The sequence below is a fragment of the Psilocybe cubensis genome, chromosome 1 (genome assembly GCF_017499595.1).
Source record: "Psilocybe cubensis strain MGC-MH-2018 chromosome 1, whole genome shotgun sequence".
NCBI classification, from domain to species: domain Eukaryota; kingdom Fungi; phylum Basidiomycota; class Agaricomycetes; order Agaricales; family Agrocybaceae; genus Psilocybe; species Psilocybe cubensis.
The window spans coordinates 4,612,695-4,638,631 of NC_062999.1; the positions used below are offsets into that span (position 1 = coordinate 4,612,695).

The 25,937-nt window shown below is 44.5% G+C and overlaps 9 protein-coding genes across 9 annotated transcripts; 3 read left to right on the top strand and 6 right to left on the bottom strand.

The window, feature by feature from the left end:
* Positions 1–1,310: 1,310 nt before the first annotated feature.
* Positions 1,311–4,538, top strand: JR316_0001541 (uncharacterized protein; the record flags this gene model as incomplete). Its single annotated transcript, XM_047887344.1, has 7 exons — positions 1,311–1,596; positions 1,652–1,707; positions 1,747–1,893; positions 1,945–2,965; positions 3,142–3,602; positions 3,695–4,310; positions 4,471–4,538. 7 exons carry the CDS (start codon positions 1,311–1,313, stop codon positions 4,536–4,538), a joined length of 2,655 nt encoding a protein of 884 aa, XP_047755090.1.
* Positions 4,539–5,344: 806 nt separating this feature from the next.
* JR316_0001542 (Aspyridones efflux protein apdF) lies at positions 5,345–6,941 on the top strand (the record flags this gene model as incomplete). Its single annotated transcript, XM_047887345.1, has 9 exons — positions 5,345–5,529; positions 5,728–5,805; positions 5,865–5,942; positions 6,008–6,051; positions 6,118–6,158; positions 6,214–6,271; positions 6,333–6,410; positions 6,492–6,703; positions 6,834–6,941. 9 exons carry the CDS (start codon positions 5,345–5,347, stop codon positions 6,939–6,941), a joined length of 882 nt encoding a protein of 293 aa, XP_047755091.1.
* An 810-nt stretch (positions 6,942–7,751) lies between these two features.
* On the bottom strand, positions 7,752–9,012 carry JR316_0001543 (L-amino acid amidase; the record flags this gene model as incomplete). Its single annotated transcript, XM_047887346.1, has 5 exons — positions 7,752–7,788; positions 7,841–8,056; positions 8,115–8,421; positions 8,482–8,648; positions 8,846–9,012. The coding sequence occupies 5 exons, from the start codon at positions 9,010–9,012 to the stop codon at positions 7,752–7,754; spliced, it is 894 nt and encodes a 297-aa protein (XP_047755092.1).
* Positions 9,013–9,907: 895 nt separating this feature from the next.
* Positions 9,908–12,597, top strand: JR316_0001544 (Acetyl-CoA hydrolase; the record flags this gene model as incomplete). Its single annotated transcript, XM_047887347.1, has 12 exons — positions 9,908–10,054; positions 10,187–10,237; positions 10,297–10,421; positions 10,475–10,566; positions 10,634–10,896; positions 10,953–11,069; positions 11,389–11,575; positions 11,656–11,751; positions 11,827–11,942; positions 12,007–12,190; positions 12,255–12,448; positions 12,532–12,597. 12 exons carry the CDS (start codon positions 9,908–9,910, stop codon positions 12,595–12,597), a joined length of 1,638 nt encoding a protein of 545 aa, XP_047755093.1.
* A 1,827-nt stretch (positions 12,598–14,424) lies between these two features.
* Positions 14,425–15,177, bottom strand: JR316_0001545 (uncharacterized protein; the record flags this gene model as incomplete). Its single annotated transcript, XM_047887348.1, has 1 exon — positions 14,425–15,177. The coding sequence occupies one exon, from the start codon at positions 15,175–15,177 to the stop codon at positions 14,425–14,427; it is 753 nt and encodes a 250-aa protein (XP_047755094.1).
* A 3,678-nt stretch (positions 15,178–18,855) lies between these two features.
* On the bottom strand, positions 18,856–21,149 carry JR316_0001546 (uncharacterized protein; the record flags this gene model as incomplete). The annotated part of the gene is made up of 6 exons (XM_047887349.1): positions 18,856–19,310; positions 19,378–19,780; positions 19,837–19,974; positions 20,043–20,333; positions 20,416–20,850; positions 20,913–21,149. The coding sequence occupies 6 exons, from the start codon at positions 21,147–21,149 to the stop codon at positions 18,856–18,858; spliced, it is 1,959 nt and encodes a 652-aa protein (XP_047755095.1).
* A 1,239-nt stretch (positions 21,150–22,388) lies between these two features.
* JR316_0001547 (uncharacterized protein) lies at positions 22,389–23,079 on the bottom strand (the record flags this gene model as incomplete). Its single annotated transcript, XM_047887350.1, has 3 exons — positions 22,389–22,709; positions 22,788–22,959; positions 23,039–23,079. 3 exons carry the CDS (start codon positions 23,077–23,079, stop codon positions 22,389–22,391), a joined length of 534 nt encoding a protein of 177 aa, XP_047755096.1.
* A 735-nt stretch (positions 23,080–23,814) lies between these two features.
* JR316_0001548 (uncharacterized protein) lies at positions 23,815–24,304 on the bottom strand (the record flags this gene model as incomplete). The annotated part of the gene is made up of 2 exons (XM_047887351.1): positions 23,815–24,015; positions 24,101–24,304. The coding sequence occupies 2 exons, from the start codon at positions 24,302–24,304 to the stop codon at positions 23,815–23,817; spliced, it is 405 nt and encodes a 134-aa protein (XP_047755097.1).
* A 35-nt stretch (positions 24,305–24,339) lies between these two features.
* Positions 24,340–24,922, bottom strand: JR316_0001549 (uncharacterized protein; the record flags this gene model as incomplete). The annotated part of the gene is made up of 2 exons (XM_047887352.1): positions 24,340–24,573; positions 24,635–24,922. 2 exons carry the CDS (start codon positions 24,920–24,922, stop codon positions 24,340–24,342), a joined length of 522 nt encoding a protein of 173 aa, XP_047755098.1.
* Positions 24,923–25,937: the final 1,015 nt, after the last annotated feature.

Here is a 25,937-nt window from a genome sequence, read left to right on the forward strand (position 1 = left end):
CAATTTGGCCTTCTTCTTGCGAGTATCGCGTGTTCAAAAAATCTGGTGTACAGGTTCCAATTAGGAATATCCATATCCCGCTTTTGCGGATTTGATCTTGCTTATGTGGGGGCCATAATTGGGGCGACACTGCTGCCGCACAGATGACGGCCCTTACCATGTACAACTACGTTTTTCTGATTGTGAAGACCTGCAAGCAATCAAAGCTCAAGACCATGAGGATACTGTAATGCAATCCACTGGCACTGTTCACTAAAGAACCTATTGATCATCAGCTGCCACAGCATCAGTACTAAGATCAGTATTTATAAAACAGTAACGATTGGAGCGCTCGCCTCATTTTCACATTGTTGACATTCGAATCATGTGTCGGAATCATCAGTATTATACCGCAGTATATATAAGGTTCCAGGGCGGCTGTTCCTAACTAATATCTCTCCCACTTCATAACCATGTATAATGCTCGCACATCAAGCAATTCTATCGCAAGTAGTAAATTCTGTCCATCTTTGTCACAAACAATCTGACATATAAAAAAGTGAATGCTCCGACCTCCACATGTCACTCCATTGATTTCACAGACAAAAACTTCGCCCTTGTAGAGAGAATAGCGGATTGGATCAACGGGATCGACTATCCCACTAAGCAGATACTCGTAAATTGGCTATATAGCTCATCTAGAGCCCGCTCTGGCACGATTCATGGGGGAGACTCTCGCAATGTTGCAATTTCTGCAATTCAGACGTTGGCATATGAATTGGCAATGCGATTACCACAACAATTTTGCGAACAACTCCTACAAACCATCAACGGAGATCCTCGAATTTTCTCGAGATCTCTCGACTTTCAAGTTAGCAAGCTCATACTTGAGCCGCTTGGTCGTACTCCACTGTCTGGAAGATAGGAATTGGTTGGAATTCAAATGGGACACGAGATAGTAGTTATTTGTTTTTGTACAACGTTGAGGGTTCAGCGCTCAGCTGTTACCAATTTCATGGGTACGCACTAGATTTTTGAACCTGATAAATCCCCCTTCTTGGTCTTTCACGCCAGTTTGCTTGCAAATTAAAACTCTTGAGATTCATTGTAAAGGGGCCAATAAAATCGGAGCGTTATCTTATCTTATCTCAGTATTTGCTAGTGATGCATTGATGGGTCATCGGAGTCGAGAGTGCCACAACCAAAATTCAAACCAACTTGCAATCAACTCTTCACGCTTCACGTTCAAATATACTCCAAGCTGTATTCTACTCTTTCTTAGCTGCCCACGCTCTAGAACCTATCCAAGTCACCATTGAGATATCGTTACTATGTTCAAGACGCCGCTTCCGACAGAATTATCCCTATTAATCCTTTCATATCTTCCTTTATCGTCAATCAGGTCTTTGATTTTGACCAACACTGAATGGGCCGCATTTGTAGACCAAAACCAAAGTACTGTGTATAGAAATGCCGCTGCTGTGGAGGGATATATCGAAGCAAGCGCGAAATTTGTGTATGTGGATGAGGTCGTCGCCCATCCTGAAGGAAAGCGAGACAATCGGCGTTCATATTCTCAGCATTCCATGAAAGGCGTAGAGGGTTGGCGAAGCTTTTGTAAGTCCACCTCGTACATTTGTGGTTTCCGACGCGGTTGACGTACATGTTTCAGGTCAACGGCGAAAACTCGTTGAACGCTCCTGGGCGGGGAGAGCGCCCTCGCGGGTCGTGCCATCTCCGAGACCTGCGCCCAGTCCGTCAGGGGAGGTTGATGTGCTCGATCCACCGCACTACAAGCGTGTGCATCGCATAAAAGTGGATGAAAACGCGGGCATCACGATAGCAACGACGCAGCTTGGAGGGTTATTGGTGCGGGATCTTGAGAGCGATGTGGTGCTTTGGGAGCTTCCGGTGGTACGTTCAACCCCTATTCGCTGCATTGTATCTGGGTTTACATTCTGACAGTGGTATGTTCGTCAATACGCTCATTTGGAGTATGGACAAGGGTACATGATATTCGACCGCGATGACGGGAACAAAGAGGTTTGGAGAAGAATCGCTGACTCAAGCGCGAATGAACAGTTGGAGGATCCAGAATTTGAGCCCAAATCTGCCCCCGACGAGCGCCAAAAGCACGTCGTGAATTATATCGCACACCTCACGCCTAACTTTCCTCCTGCTAATTCTTCGTCATCAGCCAGCAACTTTAAAGCCCGGTTTGCACCCCATGCGGTTCTCCACATGCCGGAGATAACGAGAGCATATCGATATGTGTACCCCACGCTTCTCGTAGCGAGCTTGGAGAGAGCGTATCTATGGGATGTACGGACAGGGAAGCTACAACAGATGATCTCGGGTATTCAGGTTATCAGTATGCCAGAAGAAGAGGACACACAAGGCCACGAACACGGGAACGATGGCGCAGAGTCTGATGACGACGACGAAGAAGAGGAAGAGTCTGGGGCAGGTAACCCTGATAACCATATCTCGGCACAACAAGAGCTCATGCCGCATGATATTGACCTGATGGACGTTCTCCCGAGGCTCAACCCAGCGCGAATCCTGGATCAATCGTCAGAGCAAGCTGGAGCGAACGGTGATACTGACCCTATTGACGACTCAGAGGACGAAGAACTATCTATGACATCTGAAGACGAAGACGAAGCAGTGCAGCTTCCACGTTTCCTTGGGCTCGTGAGGTACGTTGACCTGTCAGAGAGACATGTCTTCTTCGCAGGCAGGTACCTCTTGCGTATTTTCTCGCGGGAGACAGGAAAATGTGTGATGGACATCCCATCGACAAGGTGGCGGTATGGGAAATGGCGTTGGGAGATAGCAAGTCGGAAGAGTGCCACTGCTACTGATTTGGACTCATACGAGAAAGCGAAGAAAGAGGAAAGAGAGGCCGTACGCATGCCCGTGCGTTTTAGTCTGGAAGAGTATCCAAGAGGCGGTGGCAGAGTAGTCATTGACCAGTTTATCGCTGGTGAGTTCTTCAACCGCTTGAGCACTTTGACTACTGTTTACTCTTCTACACGTAAATTAACCTTTCACAACTCATTTCCTTGCGTTTAGTTCATGTCTCAAACGACGGGAAACATCTCGTTGGGCTTCTCAGTGGATCAAGGCTCATAATAATACATAATTTTGAGTCATTTCTAGGCCCCCCGCCAGTCGTTGCCCCACCACCGCCCAGCTCAAAGGGCAAGGAAACCTCAACCTCTACCTCTACCTCTGCAACTAACTCAAGAAGACCGCAATTATCCAACAGATCCACCGCAAACTCCACTGAAAATGTTCCCCCTATGTCCTTCGATCCCGTTTTTTTCATGCCTGGATCATTCCCGGGCCCCTTTTCAGGCCCCTCCACATCCACGTCTAATGCTGCTGCCTCATCCTCGTCACAGACTCGGGATGAAGCATCCCGCGCTCGCATCCGCCGACGAAACGCGCGCAGGAAACGGAGGCAGCGGCATAGGGAAGCGCGTGAAATGCGCCGGCGAGCAAAGGACGCGAAGGACGAGGAGATTTTCGAGCACACTATTGACGTTCAGCTCGGCGCGCCTAGTGCTTCGAGTGGGATATATCTTGCGTATGAAAACGGGCGGATTGGAATTGTCACAGTAAGCCTTTGACTCTCTTTCGATGTCCTTTACGCCAGGCTATATTTTGTTTTCGCGTTGTTACTACTGAGTTACTCATTCACCATGTTCAGTCTAACGCGATTTACATCGTAATCCCTCCTATTCCCCCGCCACCCTCTGCATCCAACGCATCCACACCGCTCGGCATACGGCGTAACCGAACAATCGACGTCCCAAAACTCGAAGTGATGCGCTTGCCCTTCTTCTCGAACCCTTCATGGCTCTGCGAAGTGAGCTGTCTGATGATGTCGGACACGGGGCTATTTGTTAATTGGAACCCGCTTTGGCCGAGGATGGTGGGTGATGAAGTCCAGCTGGCGGAACGCGTGTGGGAGGATGAGGAAGATCAGTCGGAGTTGAACTTGGATGTTGATAGTGACGATTATGAACCAATGGAATGGGAACTGGAGGACATGGAATTTGCTGGAGATGGCGATGAGGTCGCTGGTCCCAGTGTGGACCGAAGGTCTGGCGGAAACGCGCATCAGATGAGGAATGCTCGTGAAGAGGACAGAGAGGCTGTTGACGCTCTCGTGAGCGAGCTACTTCCACTGAGGCAAAGACGTGACCCTGAATGGCAGAGGCAGCACCAAGACAACCGTCAAGAAGAAATGATGCGTCAGTGGGAGCGGGAATACGAAGATGATTTACTTCATTACGAACTATCAGAGAATGAGCGGTATCATCGTGAGTGCTATAATTTTTTAATTGTTCGTGACGAGATTTTAACCGACATTGTATCATCAGTCTTCCCTAATGGCGATATGTTTGTTACTCCTCGTCAAAGAGGCATGTATACTTCGTTTTGATGTTGGCCCCAGTGCAATTCTCAATTCTCACTTGCCAGATGTTGTGGAATCTGAAGTATCTACTATATATCGTGTGGACTTCGCGCCTTATTCCAATGGGGCGTAAATGAAGATGAAGCACAATTTATATTATCCAAACCGCTACAACAGTGAGTCGATTTTGTTTCAACAATTCGTATACAGAACCGTAGTGATAATCATTATATCCTCAGATTGTATGACAGAGCCCCCATGCATTCCCTGTATTTTGAACAAATTCTTGTCATTGTCAATAAACATCATACGCTGTTTATGGACTAATAATCCTCAATTGCTACGTGCAGATCAGGTGCGCATGACTCAGAAGAATAGGAGTTCTTTCTTAGATTATGCATTAAACCCTGTCTGCGGTTCTTTTGGGCCGTGATAGCGTCAATCTGGCACAAAGTCCCGATTCCCGCATGTTCTTTCATTGATCCTGTAGGTAAAGATGCCTACGAATATACTGTGGGGTGGCAGACACGTTGCCATAAGTCGACATGACTCCCATCCCAGTGTATGTAATGGGACGGCGCTTTCGGGACGTTTTTAACAAGTTTAAGTAACCTCTCTCAACATTGTCCACAACGTCGTGCAAGCGATGGGAGTCGACGGGAGATAGTCAGGGAATAATGCCAGTAAGACAGCCGACGGGTCGTATTGCCGGGTCTCAAGCATGCGTTCCATCCACTGCAACTCCACTGAATGTCATGGTTGTCCTGCGCTTGAGAAAAAAGTGATGATCAATACCTCGGCCATGAATTTGTGCCCGAGGCAGGTTTCGTTTTTGGGTTCTATATAACTGACAGCGCCTTAGGAGCTCCGAGAAGGCTGTCGCAGTGTTGCTTTCTTTCCTGCCCGCTACATTGTAACTGCCTACACTGCGACGGAAAAATGGCCTCCACTGGATCTGTCAGTATGCAGGGCTCGGAGAAAGAAGATACGACTTCGTCTCTAGATAACAAAGCTTCTGAATCTGTTAAATCGAGTCGTATTCATGTTCAAGAGGTTTTGAATGAATATCATATCAACACCACCGCCACCAGTGGGGCTTTCCCTGAAGGAGGATACCGTGCCTGGTGCGCTGTTATTGGAGGGTCAGTCCAGATACTCTCCCGGTCATCATATAATAACATATTCTGTCAAATTTCGTCGGGGCCCTTGATATCGCTGATGACAGATTCTTGATCCAGTTTTGTTGCTTTGGGTGAGGAACAAATCCTTGAGATATTCTTACTTTTGCTTTGTTGCTGGACGCTGAGGATTATCTTTGACAGGTACATCAACTCTTTCGGTGTCTATCAAGACTTTTATGTCCGTAGATATCTGTCGGCCGTCTCACCAAGCAATATTGGGTATTTGGCCCTCCTGATTGCAGTCATGCATATTATCTTACTGCAGTGCCATACGCAAGGTGGATTGGAGGCGTCCAGATTTGTCTAACGTTTTCGTTAGGTGCTATCACCGGCAGGATATTTGACAGAGGCTACTGGTGAGCAATGCGCTGTTTCTTTCTTCCGGGAAGACTTTAGACTTAAGCCGGGGGGTAACACTCAGCAAGGCCTTGATGATCAGTTGCACTCTCGTTTACGCGTTGTCGTGTAAGTTACCTTTATAGTAAAAATAGAGCTTCGATTTGGTTTGCTTACTTGTTCTGTATTCGGCAGTGTTCACGCTCTCGCTGTCTCACGAAAACTCGTATTATCAGGTATAACATACATTCCGACAAATTTCGCTGCTTCGGTATTGACACTGCTTTGAAGGTCTTTTTGACAAATGGCATTGGACTGGGAACGGCATCTGGGTTGACATATACATCGAGTGAGCCAACCAACCCATTCCCAAATTTGATCTCTCTGCTTAAACGTTTAAACATCGCAAGGCTTTGCTTTGATCGGCCATTACTTCTCAAAAAGAAGGTCACTTGCAGTAGGAATTGTATCGTCAGGTTCAGCAATAGGTGATTGAACTCTCCACCATATCAATCAACGCACACAAGCGTTCCACCTCGAGGCTAAAACTAAAATTTAATTACACACAGGCGCGATTCTCCATCCCATCCTCGTCAACCGCCTCATCAATGGCCGCGTCGGATTCCACAACGGCGTCCGCATAAGCGCGTCCATCAACGTCGCACTGCTTATCATCGCAACGTGCATCCTCAAGACCCGGCTACCACCGAAAACGAACCAGACGTTCCCCGTGAAGAAGTGGATGCGCGAGCCGCCATATCTTGCTATTATGATTGCGTCAGTATTTTTTCACTTCTTATCACGTTGGAATTTGTTGGCTTGTTGGTATTAGAGTGTGTAAGCTGATGTGAATGATCTGAAGATGCGTGTTTTGCTTTGCGGGATTGTTTTTCCCTGTGTTTTATTTGCAGCTGGATGCCATTAAACACGGTGTGCCCACACACCTCGCATTTTACGCCGTTAGTATTTTATCAACTCCCCAATATCCTTTCGAAGTTCCACGGGATATTCAGTGCTAACACATGTCCCTGGACCAGTTATCCATCCTGAATGCAGCCAGCTTCTTTGGACGAATCATCCCCTCGTTCCTCGCGCCCAGATTCGGCGTCTTTAACCTCGGGGCGATCTTTACGACAGTAACGGGCGTGCTTATCCTCTGTATGGCGTTCATGAAAGATCTGACTGGCACAGTCCTCTTCGCTGTGTTTTTTGGACTTTGCTCGGGAGCGTCCGTGGCCCTCACGCCGTCTTTGCTAGGTATATTTTATGAGCCTTGATTGGGGTTAGGTATTGACTGGGTTTGTGGTGATTTAGCTTGTACTGCGAAGGATATGAATGAGGTTGGGACGAGGATGGGGTTGTATTTTGGGTTAGGCGGTGAGTGAGATAAGGTTGCTTCATTCAGTATAAGACTTGAATTGAAAGCCGCCAAATGTATAGGTATCCTGGGTCTGTTTGGTATGTCAATCCGAATTGCACTGCTTCAGGGCGTCTAATATCTCTTGCAAATTCAGCGACACCGATATCGGGTGCTCTGCTAACTAACGAGTACCACTGGGTCCATGCTATTTTGTTTTCAGGCGTGAGTGTTCGTGCTACTTTCCAAAGTGTACTCTCTCAAAATGTCGGATAGCTTACTATGACCGTGGGTGGTCTATTTTTTGGAGTATCGAGGACGTACTTTGCCAGGCTAAAAGGGACGCATTGGGTTTGAAAAATCTCATATAGATTGGTAATGAACATTGCATAGTTATTACGACCTGTTCCATTCTGCACAAAGCATAACCTCCATGTACAACCAAGATATTTAACTTCCATTAAGATGGGCGCTAAACGTTAAGGAAGGAGATCAGGGCATCAAAATACCTGAAACCCAGGAATCAGAGTTAATCGAAGCACTGCTGAAGAGAGAAATTACCTGTCGGGCGCTTCGTACATAGCGACATGCGAACACCCCGGGATATCAACCCATTTGACTTTGGGGATGTGCTCAAAAAATGGCATGTATGCAACAGGCTGGATCTCGTCTTGCGGTGAGGATAGGAGGAGAGTGGGGACGGATATTTGGGCTAGAGAGGGGATGATGGACCAATCCTTGAGGTTTCCTGTGAGCTGGAACTCGAGCGTCCCCCACCTAAAAACAGTATAAACTGAGATTTTGAAGGGAATCCGAGCAGGAAGGGCATCCTCACAAAGCAAGATAGACTGTCTGATCCTTCTTGTATTCCTCAAATGAATCTACAAGCCCTTGTGGCCACGGGTCCAAAGCGCAAATATGCTTCTTCTGGAATACCTCCAGTGTCTTTTGATAGTCTAAGTCCTGGAGCGTACCGGCTGCCTCGTTTGAGCGCACGATCTCTGCTGCGTTTCCTGGGAGGAGATCGAGGAGGTCGTTGAATCCTTGCATCATAAGAGGGCCCGAGGCGGGTGAGTTGGCAATTATCAAGCGGTGCAAACCTGATGGGATGCGGATGGATGCATATGCGGATGCTAGCATACCTGATACAGCAAGTTAGCTACACTATGGAGGAAAAATACAAGTAAACGTGTCTATCATACCTCCCCAGGAATGCCCTAGCAAGTCGAAGTTATCTTGGATTCCGAGGTGTTTTAGTAAATTTTCGAGCTCGTTCATGAATAACTCCAAGGTCCAGAACTCTGTTGGGGCGTCGCGGATATGCGACGATGCACCATTGCCAATTTGGTCGTATAAGACGACAGGGATACTGGTAAATTTCAACGTCCCAATGTCAAACCAATATAATGCCTGGGTCAATAATTGATTCTGACCAAGCACTCACCCGGAACGAGAGTAAAGCTCCTTGTTAGGGCTTCAAGTTTATCAATCAATCATCCACCATGTCACAATAGACGCTCACTGCGTCCTGGAATGATATAGGTATGCAGAATGAAAGAAACGTACATCATGTAGTGGTGCGAGAACCCAGGTCCCCCGTGTAATCCCACCAACGGCCTTCGCTTCCCCAGGTTTCTCAAATCGCCATATATAATGTAGAATGTCTGGTACGTCTTTCCGTCGACGACAAAGTCGGCTAGTCCGCTAGTCGTTGGAATATCTTCTGTTGTCATCCTCGTTCACTGGAAATCAGGAGACAATGCTCGCGTTCTCAGGTCGGTTCTTTCGTTGGACTGCGGTATTCTTGATAAGCATTGCATGCTGTGAATGTGTACTGATTAGCATGTGCTGCAAATGTGGAATCCTGTGGGATCCACTTATGCTGATTGATCATTTATATAAGACATCTTATCAGGATTGACCCGGGAATACGTTGCACGTCGGGATATTCAGAAAATAGAGTTCCCACGTCGAAGTAGGTAATCAAACGTTGCAACATACTGGAACTATATCAAGTTTCTTATATTTCACATTGAAAGGAACCTCATATCAGTAAACCCCTGCCATTTTACTGATATGATGTTCCTTTCAATCTGAAATATAAAGCACCTTTGTATGTGGTAGGAAACTTAAAATATTTAGCACCATTATATTTCAAACAAATGTGAAAGACGGATGGCCCAATATATTTCAAGTATGTTGTTTGTAGGAATTCTATATTCTGAATATCCCGCCGTGTTGTCCTGACCTATTTTCCCCGCTTGGGACCGGCCGAATGCGTCGAATTCCCCGCATATTCTCGGACCTCCTTTCTGGCCATCTGATGGCGCTTTGCCGGCTCGGCGACCCCTCCTCCAAAGAAATTCCGTCTCGGGTCAAGTCTATTCCTCGAATCTCGAACGCTGGTTGGCATTCGGTTCATGGCGGTCAATGTTATAAGTAGCTCTGCGGAGGGCTCATGCCAGCTCATTGCCTTCCCTTTTTCTTTCGACTTGTTTCTGTTTCGCTTTGTCTCGACTCCCACCCCACCACGATCGTCAGTTGTGATTCCGTACTCCACCCAACAAGTCTCTCCACGGGTTCGACCTAACTACCAGAGCTCTATCTCACATATTCTTTCAATCTACGATGCGCTTAACACCACATCTGCGCAATGTGCAGCTCCCCCCAACCTCGACGTCACATAAAGCGTCTGCTGCTCTGCGCGAGCGTGTCCGAAGACCTGCCCTGCTCAAGAGGCTGATGACCGCGGAAGAGTTGGCCCCTCTTTTCAATGTATGTTGCGTGTTACTTGAATGTCTGTCATCTCATGTTCTGACGATGTTTTCGTAGAACGATGATTATGTTTGTACAGCTACTCTCTGATGCCCTGTCTTACATCTCAGACAAGTGTTATTCTGCGAACAGATTGGATGGTCTGGCTTCACGGGTGTTGGATACCCCAAGACCGTTCCAACTGTACGTGTTTCCACCATCACTACCTGAGGCAATTCAAGTGATAGCGTGTCATTTTTTAGGCCATCGCAAACCATATAGAAGCGAACAACCTACAAGACGATCCTGCCACCAAGAAAAAGTTCAACCTTTTCGTAGGAGCCAGTGTTGGCCCTGAAGTGGAGGACAGATGGGCGAGACTCGACATGTACGCTTCGTCTCCACGACTACACGTTATGGTTAACATGTATACCCGTTTAGGATCGCGCGGCGGTACCCTCATCAGGTCGGAAAAGACATAGCAAAGGGAATCAACGCAGGAAGGATTGAGTTTGCAGATAAACACTTGTCCAGTGCGTCTTTTCTTTGTACCTCCTTTCTCCGACACCCCACTCACTTCCATTCCCAATGAACCAACAGTGTTCCCACAAGATCTCACATACGGCTACTACTCCCTCCGCCGCAATCACGGAGACCCATCCAAGCCTCTGGACTGGGCCATCGTCGAAGCGACCGCCATCACTGAAGAAGGAGGTATCGTCCCCGGTGCGTCGGTGGGCGCGACACCCGAGATTCTGCAGAGCGCGGAGAAGATCATTATCGAAGTCAACACTCGCATTCCTAACCTCGAGGGTCTGCATGATATCAACCAGAGCTTTTTGCCGCCTCATAGGCAGCCTTATGTATGTCTTTCCGGGTCCCATCAGTTTATGGAAGTTTGCTGAATGGGCGTTTGCAGTTGATCAAGCACCCGCAAGATCGCATTGGGAATACTTCTATCCCTATTGACCCAGACCGTGTTGTTGCAATTGTCGAGTCCAATCATCCCGATAATACAGGCCAAAATTCTCCCGAGGTCAGTCATTTTCAGTGTTGTTTTGGTCCAATTTCCTGACTGCGGTCCCAATATATCACCCCATCACGCATCAATTCAATATCTATCATTTGGTGCTTCTTTCTATGATCATGATCATGACACTGCATAATCGGTGCCACGCGCAACGTCCTCCTTCGATCGCCACATTCTGCTCTGAAAACCCGACGTATCCAAATCCAAATTTCCTATCCAAATGCCACGTAACGCCTCCACGGAACGCCACTTGGGACGCTCTCGTATTCACATATATTTATATATATATATTATTTCGGCGAAATACGAAAACAACGACACATAGAACGACGAATCGCGAGCTATCGCGGCACACCTCATCAACTTCCTATCTGACGAGGTCCACGCGGGCCGGCTGCCCTCATCACTGCTGCCTCTTCAATCAGGTATCGGCAATGTCGCGAACTCGATCATTGGCGGGTTGGCAGAGGGACCGTTTGAGAGTGTGCAGGTGTGGACTGAGGTTCTGCAGGGTGAGTATTTGATTGGATAAATATGTAGAGGTTCCTGAGGGAGAGAGAGAATTTACGTTGATGCTGATCGTTATGTTCAGATACTTTCTTGAGATTTTTCGATTCTGGAAAGTTGAAGTTTGCTACTGCTACTAGCATTAAGTTTAGCCCGGACGCGTTTGACACGTTCTACGCCAGTGAGTACCGCTTTCATAATATTGCACCCACCCAACCGCAATTTATCAATATACTTCATTTTTTGCCTTGTACAGATTGGGGAAACTATAGAGATAGACTTCTGCTTCGCTCCCAACAAGTCGCAAACTCGCCTGAAATTATTAGGCGTCTCGGTGTCATCGCTATGAACACACCTTTGGAGGTTGACATTGTTAGTAAAAATTTTCTTTTTTGTTTACTCTCTTCGACGCTGACGACCGTTAAAAAATACACAGTACGCCCACGCCAACTCGACGAACGCTCTGGGATCGCGGATGTTGAACGGGCTCGGCGGCTCGGCGGACTTTTTGCGCAACGCCAAGTTGTCGATTATGCACACACCTAGTGCGCGTCCTACTAAGACGGATCCGACGGGTATTAGCTGTATTGTACCGTTCGCTTCGCATATCGATCAGACTGGTATGTTTTTTTCGTCTAAGCTCATATTTTTTTCTATGTTAATTTACGCTTTGTTGATATATAGAACATGACCTTGATGTGATTGTCACTGAACAAGGTCTCGCTGATCTGCGTGGCCTTTCTCCGCGCGAGCGCGCGCCTATTATTATCAACAAGTGCGCGCACCCTGATTATAGGCCGGCCTTGATGGAATACTATGAGCGGTCACTGTTCGAGTGCTTGAAGCGCGGTGCTGGACATGAACCGCATATGCTAAGGGTGAGCATATTTTGTTGTTTATTTTCCTTCTGCAGTGGTGTTTTGGAGGGAGTTCTGAGCGTTTATTGTTTTGTGTTTGTTAGAATGCGTTCAAGTTCCACACGAACTTTATGGAGCATGGTACGATGAAGATCAAAAATTGGGATTAAACTTGAATATACATGAAGCGAGGAGGAAGAAGAAGACTCGATAGTCGATGAACGTCGAGGATAAAAAATGTGTTGTGTTTTTTTGTATTAGCCGCATTGTAAATTAGGCCCCCTTCAAATAAAGTCGTATCGCGAAATTGTATATGAACTTCAGTGACCTTCACAGAGACATCGTAACATCATAATAGCATTGTGCATGCTGTCGATGGTACGTAAAAGGCTCCCTTTGGCCTGAAGATGGTCTATTACTAGTGCTGGATTGGATTAATGACACAGGCATCACAGGTGTCCTCTGAGATGATATACCCTTTCGGTACTTACTACATATTATTAAATCGAGGACTTCGTGCGGCTCTCCGAGGTTGAAGGTGACTATATACGCGTTAGAAGGCCTTCTTTTTCTTGGAATGAGCCATCATGGACGTGTTTCAAGTTGAATCTGGACTATTCACCTCTTTAATGAAAATGACAGAGCTAAAGGATACTCGACACAGGCTTGTCGATGTCTTCATTTGTTCCACTTGAAGTAAACCACAAGCACCCTACAGGTTTATACGGATTTCCGCTGACTTTGGCCCTCAAATTCGCCAAACCGGACACACGTTCGCACAACCTTACCATATATAGTAAGTTTTTTGCACCCATGTTACTAAATTTTGATAGTATCCTTTGCAATTAAAGAAGACTTCTGTGTGGAAAGTATATTTTGATCTGGTAGCATTTCCAAACCTGGCATTTTTGCCGAACAAGTCCCTCGGGTTTCTTGAAGTAGGTTACACCAAGAAATGGTTCTGAACTTGGAATCATGAGATTCGGAAGACCCTCTCTAGTTTATTTTTATGGCCTAGAATAAATCATAGATATTAGATAGTAATTATTCGCCTTGGTGTCCCTTCTCACCTAGAGTCCTTGTCTGGATCATTCAGTCAACTTTGGCTCACACAGGGTTAACACAATCCTAGAATAGTTACATAATGTTGCAAGTATATAAACTCCCTTCTCATATCACCTCTATATCCAGTTGTTCTCTAAATCCGCCAAGCAAAACAAGGTATCTTTGCAATACATGTATTTGCGAGTGTTTTCAGTCATCTAACATCTTATCACTGGATGCAGTATGAGCTACACGATCGCCACCCGTACCTACCAAACAAACACCAACGCTTTCTTCAAACCTGTCGAAAAACGCTATGGATAACTGGAGCATGGACCCCTGATTCCGCAGGAGAAACTACCCTTACAATGGGCAGCAGCGGGAATTCCGGCATGCTAAGTTTCGTTTCTGATACTGGAGAGAACATTGCCGTCGTCGTCGGCGTCCACAACTATGTCAGGTGGTGCGACATTATCACCGATATTCCTGATAACCAGACCGCCGCTTTTATCCATCCTCTTTAATATCAAGATGGAACGACGCAGAATGCCCAACTCTCGAAGCAGCTCGCCGCGTGTAGTGCGACTACGAGAAACGGGAGGAGAATCACCGTCACGTACACTGTTGCTACTGGAAACAACCTCAGCGCAAACATTGTTATTGGATAGATACTAATATGCGTAAGCAGACTCCGTGACATATCCTCTGCAGATAAAAAACCCGACAAATTATATCTTACTCACCTTTTCTCACCCAGTTTACAATCATCTTTCATCGACGTGATAGTAGTGAACTACGACTGTTGTAAATTGTCTAAAGCTTGTTGATTTCTTTTACAATTCATGCAATGAATAGTATTAAAATCCTTAAGTCAATAATATGCGTGTTCCGTAAGAAATTAAGGTCATTTTAATACAGTACTATTTTACACTGTCATTCAGGAGGCTTAGCCATTATTCCTGATTTGTCACGCTGAGAATGAAGTCCCAGTGTCCGTCTGTCCCAGACTTGACTTTCAGTCCGACGTACATCCTCCCTGGCAGGAAATCGATTCTTCGAAGACCGACCTCAGGTGATCCGATTGGGATCGACAGAGCTCTCTCCCTATATCTCTCAGAAATGGACATCTGCTCACTTCGTTTTCTGCTGTGATACGATTCACCAGTAACCTTCTTTTGAAGGTGATTATGGATAGCCAATAGCACTTGCTTGACTTTTAGCTCTTCCGTATCTGAGATTAGAAGTGGCCAGTCTGCGAGATCGTCGTGTACCACTTGCATTTGGCGAATGGGTTCGCCAGAGGGCAACGTTCCAACAGGGTCGTCACCTCCATTATCTCGAAGAAGGCTGATTAATTTATCCGGTTTTTCATTCATATCCCATTGCATTGGGTGAGCGGATACGAGAACCGGATTGAGTTTGGGCATCGCTGAAGTATTGAGCGCCGATGGTTCTCTGACAGAAAAATGTCTTGACCCAGACGGTCCTGGAAACGGATGACCCGGGGGAGGAGTGAGAGGTCCAATGCTTGAGTCTAGCGTTGATTCTGAAAATGTAGGCGATGGAGTGGGTGTAATGGGAGGTGGTGATTGCAGCGGAGTAGAAACACCTTCACCATCGGTCTCTTCCATATCGTCGTTCTCGTCCTCTAAGTCTACATCATCGAGGCTAAAACGAACTGATTTTTCGGCCGAGGCACTAGGCATTATTTATGTGCACCGCTATCGACAATGTTAATTGGGATGAAACAGAATCATGATGATGACTGTCTGCACACCTGGAAGTCTAACTGCGTGTGGTGAGTATCAAACGATATTGAGAATGTAAATCTTACTCGGTAAATGATTGGGGGAGAAGAAGATAGCACTTGCATAGAATCCATTCCATTCCATTGTCTGTATCATTTTTATATCATAATCCCTCCACATCCCCGACGCGGCTGTGTTCCTACTATAGCATAGGTCGGATCATTTGGACCCAAGTAGGGGTTGACAGCCAGTGAGTCACAGATATCATACGTACTGTGCACCACTAACAAAGTTGTAGTACAGCAAAAAGCCTGAGCAAGCCTATATTACAATAGTGAGCAACTGCCGACGCGGCGGCACTGAGCGTCACGCTGACTGGTCGGTCGCCCATTCGGTGCTAGATGCTCATGTATTTCCCACGAGCGGGCGCTGGGCGCTTGAGCGTTTTCGCATTGTTTGACAGGCGGCCTTACTGGTTGGACAAAGTCACAGCGCTATTGTCTTGAAAGAAACTGATATAATTTGGCCGCATTTATACCCTCTCGGTGGCGTGACGAAGGTGAACGCGTATCGCAAACTATCAGCTGAGCAAATTGGAGTATTTTTGCTCTTTTTTCCGACACTCCCCAAAGAATATGATATAGTAACGTGTAGGGAGATATCACCTCTACACATAGCGTCTAATTCGACAGTCCAATGCATTAGAATGATAGCTTGATCCTGACGTAATCTGTATTGTGGCTCATAGCAGATGATCTGTTGACTCACCCAAGTATATATTACCTTCCAGAACCTTCGATTATATCTGGTACATTACCCTGATACTGTTTTTAACATATTCACTTTACTAAATAATTTGGAGACGATGATAACAGCCTTAGCTGCTAGTTGAAGCCTTCATACCTGGCAGTTTCCAGGTGTATGGGAAGTATCTACGCTGGCAACTGCCAGGTGCCACAATTGAAGTCTTCAGCTGGGCAATGGTCAATACGGCCAAACAAACCCCAAACACAGTGAGCGGGGCCCCGCCGGGCGCGAAAAATGGCGTAGCTCGTTGTTCGGGGGGCCGTTTGGGGCGGGAAAAAATGCGTTGGGGTCGGTTCGATGAGCAGACCACGTCGGCATTGTTTGCGCGACGTTATGGACAGCGGGCGGGGTGGATGGGGCGGGGCGACGTTGGATGACGCCCGCATTATTTCTGGGTGATTTCCCGATTCGGGTTGCAGATCATTGATGTGTTGATGTGATCAAATTGATCATCACCATCAATCCCATCACGCCGCGGCCATCGATTCAGCCAGCGCATGCACCGTGCGCGCGCGCGCGTTGAAAACGCGCACTGCTCGTTGTCCTGTAAGTCTTCCAGCGCGGATAAAGCATCGAAGTAACCTGTACAGGTATGCGACAGAGGTATATGGTAATATAGACCCATACCTACGGAGTTCAGCCAGTCTCCCGTGGGTAATTGCCTTGGATAGGCTTGGGGAAGCAGAGGCATATGATACCTTGACTAGCAGAAGTGCTGAGTAGACAACTTATTTATCTCAACCTATAGTCTACTAATGTCACTTAAAGCCTGGATCTTGTGTATGTAGTCATGTATACCAAAATTATTGTAAGAAATCTGATGTAAAATGCATTTGCTGCTGCTTCGCAAGTATCAATGATGCAAAAACAAAGGGTCACTGATTACTTTCCCATTCTAATGAACTCCAGGTCAAATAAAAGGGTATATAAGTAACGAAACAAATATACTGGTCATTCATATTAGAAGTACAAAGATTAAAACAGTGTTATATTTGCTGTTTCACTCAATATCAACACGTACACGGTCTCGGAATCTAGTTTGGTGATCTCGGATTCAATTTTTTTGATGTATTTCTGAAATTCTGGACGCAGTTCTGAAGATTACGTTAAGAAAAAGGTACCAACATGTAGCTGGTTTAAAACTAAATCAAAATGCATACACTTTATAGTGTGTGTTGTATTTTGCCACATGGTGATCTTTGTGGACAAATTTATGGTTTTAGTGGTTTATGAGGTTGGCCTTCCGAGCTTGAAGCACACCTTTTGAGGCATCCATTTTTTTTTCACCGTATATTTGGATATAGAATGATTTTACATTATTTTAGCAATAATTCTTTTTGCAACTTCAACATGAAGATGTATCCCAATTGAATATTTACTTTTGGAATTGACGTAGAAAAAGCGTCCGGAAAGGTGGCTATTTTTAGATATTGACATAAAAAAGTGTTCTCGAGATGCTTTACAGTTGTGCATAAGAATATACATATATAGCAACATCTGTTTAACTTTCTTAACGACATACAAAGAAATATAGCATCCACAGGAAGGGCACGACAAGTGCCAGTCAATATAGCAGCAGCAACATTCATCAAAGTCCATCACATGAACTGTATTTGACAAGTATTAAGAAATTACTCAGGTATTGATCATCTTATTGCTATGTTTTCTAATCCATAGCCACTCAAAATATGTGCGGTGTCCATCAACTATCTAGAAACATGTAAAGATACCAGTGCTGTGTTGCATAATGCATTGTGATCCTTTGGATATCTCATTGGTTTGATTTGGTGAGCATACGGCGTCGCAGGACGTCACTCTATTAGTAATATTATGTCTCAGAACAACACCTCTGCGCGAAAGACTTACAGGACAACGAGCAGTGCGCGTTGAAAACGCGCGCGCGCGCACGGTGCATGCGCTGGCTGAATCGATGGCCGCGGCGTGATGGGATTGATGGTGATGATCAATTTGATCACATCAACACATCAATGATCTGCAACCCGAATCGGGAAATCACCCAGAAATAATGCGGGCGTCATCCAACGTCGCCCCGCCCCATCCACCCCGCCCGCTGTCCATAACGTCGCGCAAACAATGCCGACGTGGTCTGCTCATCGAACCGACCCCAACGCATTTTTTCCCGCCCCAAACGGCCCCCCGAACAACGAGCTACGCCATTTGTCGGAAACTTCCCAGGTGCATGATCAGGCCGATAATGCCGTTAATGCTAAATTTGTATGATAATGCCTGATCAGAATTGTAGTCGCATGATCATTAAGCACCAACGTGATCAGGTAGGCCATGATCAGACAACAAATACCTGATAAGATGCATTTGACAAGATTAGGTGACCCGTAAAATGAGAAGAGTCAAACATGATCAAAAGAATACAAGAGCGTTGCTTGCCTTTAACACATACCTATAAGCCAGATATTGTAATTACAGAGCATTCATTAAGAGGATGTACTTAGCGGGATTCGAACACATTACCTTGAAAGTTGTTAGATATACGTGAAAGACTTCTTACCTTTAAAACCACTGAGCCATTTAGCTGGATATTAACTGGTTAAAAAAGGTTAACTCGTACCTTTGTAAACATTTAACTCTTGAAGGCGTCACTCTTTGCCTCGCAAGTCGGATGCGCCTTGCAAATCGGATACACCTCGCAAATTGGATATGCCTCACAAATCGGATGAGATTGACTTTTGCTCTTACAGTAATACCCACAATTTGCAAGGGACTAATAGCAGTCGGATAATGACAGTAAGTTCAGTTTAAAATCTACACTGGATGTACTAATATTATCAATAGGACATCGACAATAATAAGTTATTTCCGTCCTCTTTTTCCAGAACCCCGGGACCGCGTTGAAGACTTCCCACCTCGTTGCGTGCCTGGGTCATGACTGGTGGGAGAGGAATCATTGGCATTGTCATCGGAATGATGGGAGGCATTGATTGTGTGAAAAGAAGTATGGGCTGGAAATCTTTCTTCCACGGCTAGACGAGAAGCTATAGCTCTGGACTCGGTGCGTGTTAACCGTTTTGTCAATGTTGCGACGGGTTCTGATGGATTGGCTTGAGAAGGTAGGGATTCCGTCAAAGGGTCGGCAAGTGTCAATGGATTGATAGTCGTCGGGTTGACATTGATATCATTGACAGAATCTAAAGTTGGATCGTTGCGGGGCTGTTCATTGAGTGGACGTGCGCCATCGTGATGTGGTTCTTTTTCAAAATTATCAGAGTACTCCGCATCTGTAGTCGGACCATGGATAGGAACAAGTACTATAAGCCAGTATAAATTAGTACAGTATTAACAAACATAGTCACAAAAGTTGAATTTATGACTTACAATCTGAGCGCATATCTTGACCTTCAATATCGTTGTCTGCATCCTCCGTTTCATCGAAATCTTCTCGATCAAATGCATCAGAATATGAAGACACAGCAAATTCAGATTCTTCTTCAAGACGCAGACGCTCCATGTCTCGCTCAATTTCGGCAGCTTGATCTAATTCAATAACCTCTCCATCACCATCGTGTCCAGATTGTCCATGTGCCGAAATATTGACAGCAAATACTTCACTGTCCCACTCTTTGAGAAGTCTAACAACATACCCTGCAGTTGCCGGATTTGCATGAAGTTGGGTGAGGTACATTTTGTAATAATTGATCTCGGCATTGTAGTCAATCTTCGTATCGGGTCCAATTCCTGACCCGCCAAACGATTTGTCGCTAGATAAAATATATCTGCACTGATAATAGATGAACGTTGTATATAACAAATAAGGTAGACGGTCCAGCAACTTACAAATCCACAAATATTTGCAATTAGACCAAATGTAGTCTTTGCAGGCTTGTCCGACCCTAGATAAAAGCTTGAGGCCCGAGACACAGCATTGTCCTTGTCCATAGCGGATGTCTTTCCAAAAAGCGTAGCACGAGCAGTCTACAACAAGCCACCATAGTTAGTGTGAGCTTTGTAATTAAAAAAAATAAGCAAGTAACTGTTCATACCATATATAGAGACCTGTTTCGAAATCTATGTTCAACACGGGAGGTATCACCATTTTTACACAGAATAGGTGGAAAGCGAGCATAAGCCTTTTCGGGTGAGGCCTTTCCTGCTTCCGAGTTAGCAAATGCGACATTAAATCCCAAAAGCTTCTGAATTTCCGGCATCTTGATTCGTTGGGATGTAAATTTAGGATCAAAGTAATGTGTCGGAAGGCCAAAAATACTGGCTGCACAAGACGTTCGAAGCATTGATAATGATGTGGACCGACCAGCACTGAGTCCCTCCCTAAACTGTCGATGTAATTTGCACCCATTCAACAAAACATTAGCATTCTATCGACAACTCGTTTAATTTAGAATATTAATGACTTACCAATCGGAGAAATGTTTTACCCTTTGAGCTAGACGCCAACCGCATGATTGGATGATACTTGGAGGGAATGTGCTCGTAAAGCTCTAGAGTTGCTCCAATAGCCTCATTAGCTGGTGATTTGTAGCGCTCAACGCTGTCCAAGGCAAATGATGCAGTAGGTAATGTTGGAGAAAACATGGCAGGTGTAACAAAGAGATTGTAAAACAGTCCAAAATACCGCCCCCATTTTTTCACATCCAGCGCCATATCTGTCACAGCAGGGTCTACTTCGGATGAAATTGGGTCTACAATAGTGCCTGGAATACTTGCATTTTTAGCATTCTGCACGCGCTTTGGTTGACGTGTGAGCTGTAGCTTTAAATCTGCAACCTCAGCTTTAAGCTGTGAGTTTGCAGTCTGTAGAGACGAGTAGTCCTTTTGCAGTGTACAGTAGGCCTATAATATGTCAAAGTGATTCATTTTCTGTTATTCTATACAGAAGTGTGAATGAACTGCACCTTATAGAGCTGTGTCATGTCTAGAAATTGAGGAACAGCAAAAGATTCTGAAGGATTATTTGATAGCAAGGAAGCGTTGGAAGAAGAAGTATCTAGTGGGAGTAATGTTCCGGGATCTGTAGCAAGTCCTGGCATTGAATCCACAATAAGAGGAGGAGTGCTAGTACGTGATAGCATTGGGTGATTGCCAGATGTACTTCTAGCAGAGCTTGGACCTTGGATACGACGACGGGCCATCACTTTTATGTAGTTAGATTATGTCTACATATGCCTTTGGCTTGTTTTTTTATAAGAGCTTCCCTTCTACCCGCTTCCAAATTAACTATAAACAATGTCTTCTATCTACTGATAATGAGGTAGATGTGAAAGTATTGTATTTTAGAACAGTCTGAGACACATGCTGCTTGGAAGCGCATGCAATATGATTAGCAGATAAGCATGTTGTAGCTACACACCATTTTGATCAATGCACCCGGTTGATAGTGAAGGGATTCTCAATTTATTAATTCATCACTAATGCACATGAAATTGCATTGACACCACATGAGCAACTATCTATTGAGACCTCCACCTGATATGTGAGCGCATTCTAACATGATAGAATGCTATTCTATACTACAAATTAATTGAATCTATGTTTAATTTGTTGAATTTAGCCATGCCGCTCTCCAAACGCCTGTTACCATGTGCAATTGATTTGTTCTAAGTCAACTTTCTCACGGCTGTGAACTTTCTCACGATGTCGCATTCTTCTTTACTTGCATTTCAGGATGTGCCGATGTGTTACCGTTGGGCCAAAATTAAGTCTTTCAGTTTAATATGCCTAAATATATATGAAAGCGCAGCAAGTCTAAAGAAAATACCTTTATTTGGGGTGACCATTGACAAGTACAAAGGCAAGTGCAATTAATAGCAGGGCGGACAGTATATTACACATTTGCATGATTAATCAATTCTACATGACCTAAATCTGGATTTAAGCGTTCCCACATATCCTGATCAATGAGATCGTTGACCAAAAATTCTGATCCAGTGACATCCGTGCTGTGATTTTTGGATAAAAGTGCACCCCGAATGATTGTATCAGCATGTATGAAAACAGCTGATGATCTTGGCCGAGACCGAACCCTGATTAATCCCAAGTCTATGTCGCGTCGGCGAGCCAATAAGGATCGGGGGACATCCATAGGCAAGGCTAGTGCCATATAATATGTTTGATTATGTAGCTCGATACCAAATAGATACAAAAGCTGCACAAAAATGCATTGCTTTTGATCAACCTTGATAAGGGCAAAGTCATATCTTTCTTTATGATGGAATTTGGGATTTGTTCGGAGTATATTGCTTTCTACCCGCCAGTCAATGAGTGATTCATAGAATACCTCAATAGACTGATAGGGTGTGATCTAAGTATTGAGAAATTTGATGTTAGTTCAATGCTTCAAACTGCATGCAAAAGTCTAAGTCTGATAAAGGTTAAACACTTACTGGATGATCTGTACTCAACAAAACTCTACTTCCAACGGTTTGTGAGAGTGATTGACCCAGCCTTCGTCGGAATAAATTAAATGCAGTGTCTTGTGAGTGGATAGTTTCCAGCTCAAGTTCAGACAATGTAATGGTAGGAAGCTTTGATCCAAGATGTATATGGTCATTTCCAGGCTTAGATTTTGCTGGCAGGTCTAGGCCGTCTCGTTCTTCTGCATCTTCTATATTTTTCTCCACAGAAACATCGAGTAAGTCTATTCCATCACGTACAATATTTGACACAAGATCCATTTCATTGACTTGGAGAATCTAACGAGTTAAAAAGATGTAGTGATTCAGTTATGTATCAGGTAATGCTCACATAAAATAACACAGTTCATGGCTTACTTGTGGTGCTACATTCTTGAAATTGGTATGATTCTGATAGAACTTTTTCAATGGTCCGTTTGCCTTCTCATATGGCTTTGTATTATAGTTGCGAGTTACGCCTTTATTAAGAATGTCGTCAAATATATGCTGGTGCGTGTGTGTCTTGGGAAAATTCCAAGACTTCTCTGGACTTTCAGATGCATACAACTATTTTGTTAAAATTTTGTGACAAAGTAAGCCACAAACCAATATTTGTAAAAGAAACACACCTGAAGAGTTTTGTTGAATATTTCAAGATATTTCCGGCCATTACTGATTGTTGTTTCCGTTTGCAGAGTTAGTGAAGCAAACATTCGAAGGTTTAGGTAGCTCCGAATTAGCCGTAGTAGTAAGTATCCACGTGGAGAAGCTTCAGCAGTCAGCACATGTTGAGCAGCAAAAATGATAACCTTGGATAGGTGTTCAAACTTTCGTCCATCAGACATTTCTCCGGTTTTATTTAGTGCATCAAAGTGGTTGAGTGCAGGCCATGGGGGAATACTTTGCAGACCAAGATCTACACCAACCTCAGCATCTCTACCTAGATCCCTAAGCACTGCTTTTAGCTCCACCAACATATGTGATTTGAATAGTCCCCCATCATAAGCATGTAGCACATCAAAGGAGAGTGCTTTGTATATATCGGTTCGGTTTATATCCCAGAATACATTCTAGAAACATAAAATATAATTTCAGCACAAGAGTAAACAATCACCCTGCTAATGGGCGCTTATTTGAAATATACCATAACATCTGTAATCCCATATGATTTAAGCAGATCTTCGCTCTCTGTTGCATTTAAACTTTGGGAATGAATGTAAATTTGACGCATTTGAGAGGTTGTGCGTCGAGGATACACAGTTGAAAGGTTGGAAAGCTCGGAATTTGGAACTAAACAAATTGGGCAAGGAAACAGTCCTGTTCGACCTCGTGTCAATGCCATCATTGTCCTGTCAATAAAATTATAAATTAGTTATGCTACAGAACTCTACTTTTATAATACAGCTTACTGTTCTTCGTAGTCAGCAGATATTGAGAGAATATGAGGAAAGATATTTCGAGTCTTTCCATCACCACACTTGATTGCAGCTCCAAAGGTTGCTGGCGCTTCAATTGACTGTAGAATTTTGTGTACGGCCTTATGCCAAATTAACCGTTTAAGGTCAACGTAGCTGGCTTTGTGAGTATGGGCTGAATCCTCGTCTGGCTATAATGAGAGAAGTTCAAATAATATTAGCAAAGATATGGGCTATTTGAGAGACATTGAATCATGTAACAAAATAGAGACATACAATGGGTAACCAGCCAATAAGTCGACCTCCTCCAACTCCAGTTCCATTCCGAATATCAACAGGAAGGTTTGCACATCGTACCATGACAGGATAGCCTTTGACTGTTCCAAAGGATGATAATTGGGATTTATCTGCCCAAGGATTGATGAACATTACACTAGCGTCATTTGGAATGTCTGGCCGTGACTTTGACATATCAAACATTTTGTGAGTAAATAGACTTGATTCTCAATGAAGTATTAGAATTTTGATACCTGGATGTCCCACCAAGTGTTCGCAGTCCACGGCTCATCAATTATCCGCTCAAACCTCTCTCCTTTATACATGAACAACTGTTCTGCATTCCAGTGAAACCTTCGGACAAGTGCTGGATCCAAAAGAAGTTCACGGCACCATTCCCATAGGGGACGGTACCACACATTGTAGGTAAGGCTTTCACCCTTGTAATCGACCGAAATGGGAGTCTTGATAAACTAAACCAGTTTCCAACAGGTGAATAATGAATTGTTAAATAAAGTTGCAGTGTGCACGTACTCCCTGTGCACGGGTTTCCCGTGCAAAAGTCCATATTTGAGTTAAATCGGCATCATTTTTCAGTGTGAATTCATTCGGTGATGCGATGGCTTGATGAATTAGAGCGATAAGCACCTCTAACTGATTATGGCTCAGATGGGCGCTAAGAAATATCTCTGCAAACTCGAAGTCAAGACGTGTACGGAACGGGCGCCAAGGCCTCTGGTCCACATTGACCGAGTTTAATGGTGAGTTGCCTTCGCTTTCAAGCTCGCAGTATTCGTCAAAAGTATAATTTGCATCTGGCATTTGGGAGCTTGGGTGATACTTAATGTGTATGTCTTGAAATTGGGGAGTGTCAGTGCTGCGAGCTTGCTCAAAATTGACGTCTAATTCAGAATCCTCTTTTACAACATCATCAGTAGCTTCTTATCTGTTTTTCTCTCAATTAAATAGTGCTTACCTTCGGAGAATATATTCGGAAAGTTGGGTACTTCTGGTAATATACCGGCCTTGTGATAGTTGTTTGGATGTTGTTGTTGAGCAATTCGGATAGCATCATCAACTATTAGAAATACAAGCATTAGAAATATGTATGCACAGAAGTAGATACCATCTTTCCATTTCTGCCCTCTTGCTCAGCAAGAGCAACAAATTCCGTGTCGATTTCCGGTGCGTGACGGTTTGAATTGGCTGGATTGAGTGCGCATCGTCGTTCATGAGCTCCAATTCCGCGAGGAAGGTACATGTTTGTGCACCAGGTGCACTCAACACGACCAGGATCTGCATGAGACATCATGTGCCCTTTAGATTGAGATGTTTTACGAGGAGGCATAATATTTGGTAAGAGGCTTGTAAGAGAGAAGATAAGGGCGCTATTTGTTCATTTAAGAAAGCACACATTCCACTGTAATTTATACTTTTCTATGTCTTAAGAAATTGAGTTACATTAAGCTAGAAGAGTTCTATACCTTCTCTAGAAGTTTACATGTCTACTTTCTTGTGGAACTAAGTGTTCTAAGCATGCTAAACTTTGTAGATGACAAAAAATCGAAGCCATTAAAGGCATTTAAAGTGTTCTATTGTCCATTTTATTTGTGTTTAGTATTGTGATATACAATCTAATCATACAACCTAGTGCACAGATTGCCCGTAGAAGCATAATGTGTGGTGCTATTAGGGTTTTTGGTATGCTTAAACAACTCCAAAGTCTCTAGCAATCGTTTCCTCACGTCGTCTATGACAAGTCCCTAGTGTACGTTATCTTATCTTAAGGTCATTTATAACATCACACTGCTCTTAGCATTAACAGGAGGCGGTCTCG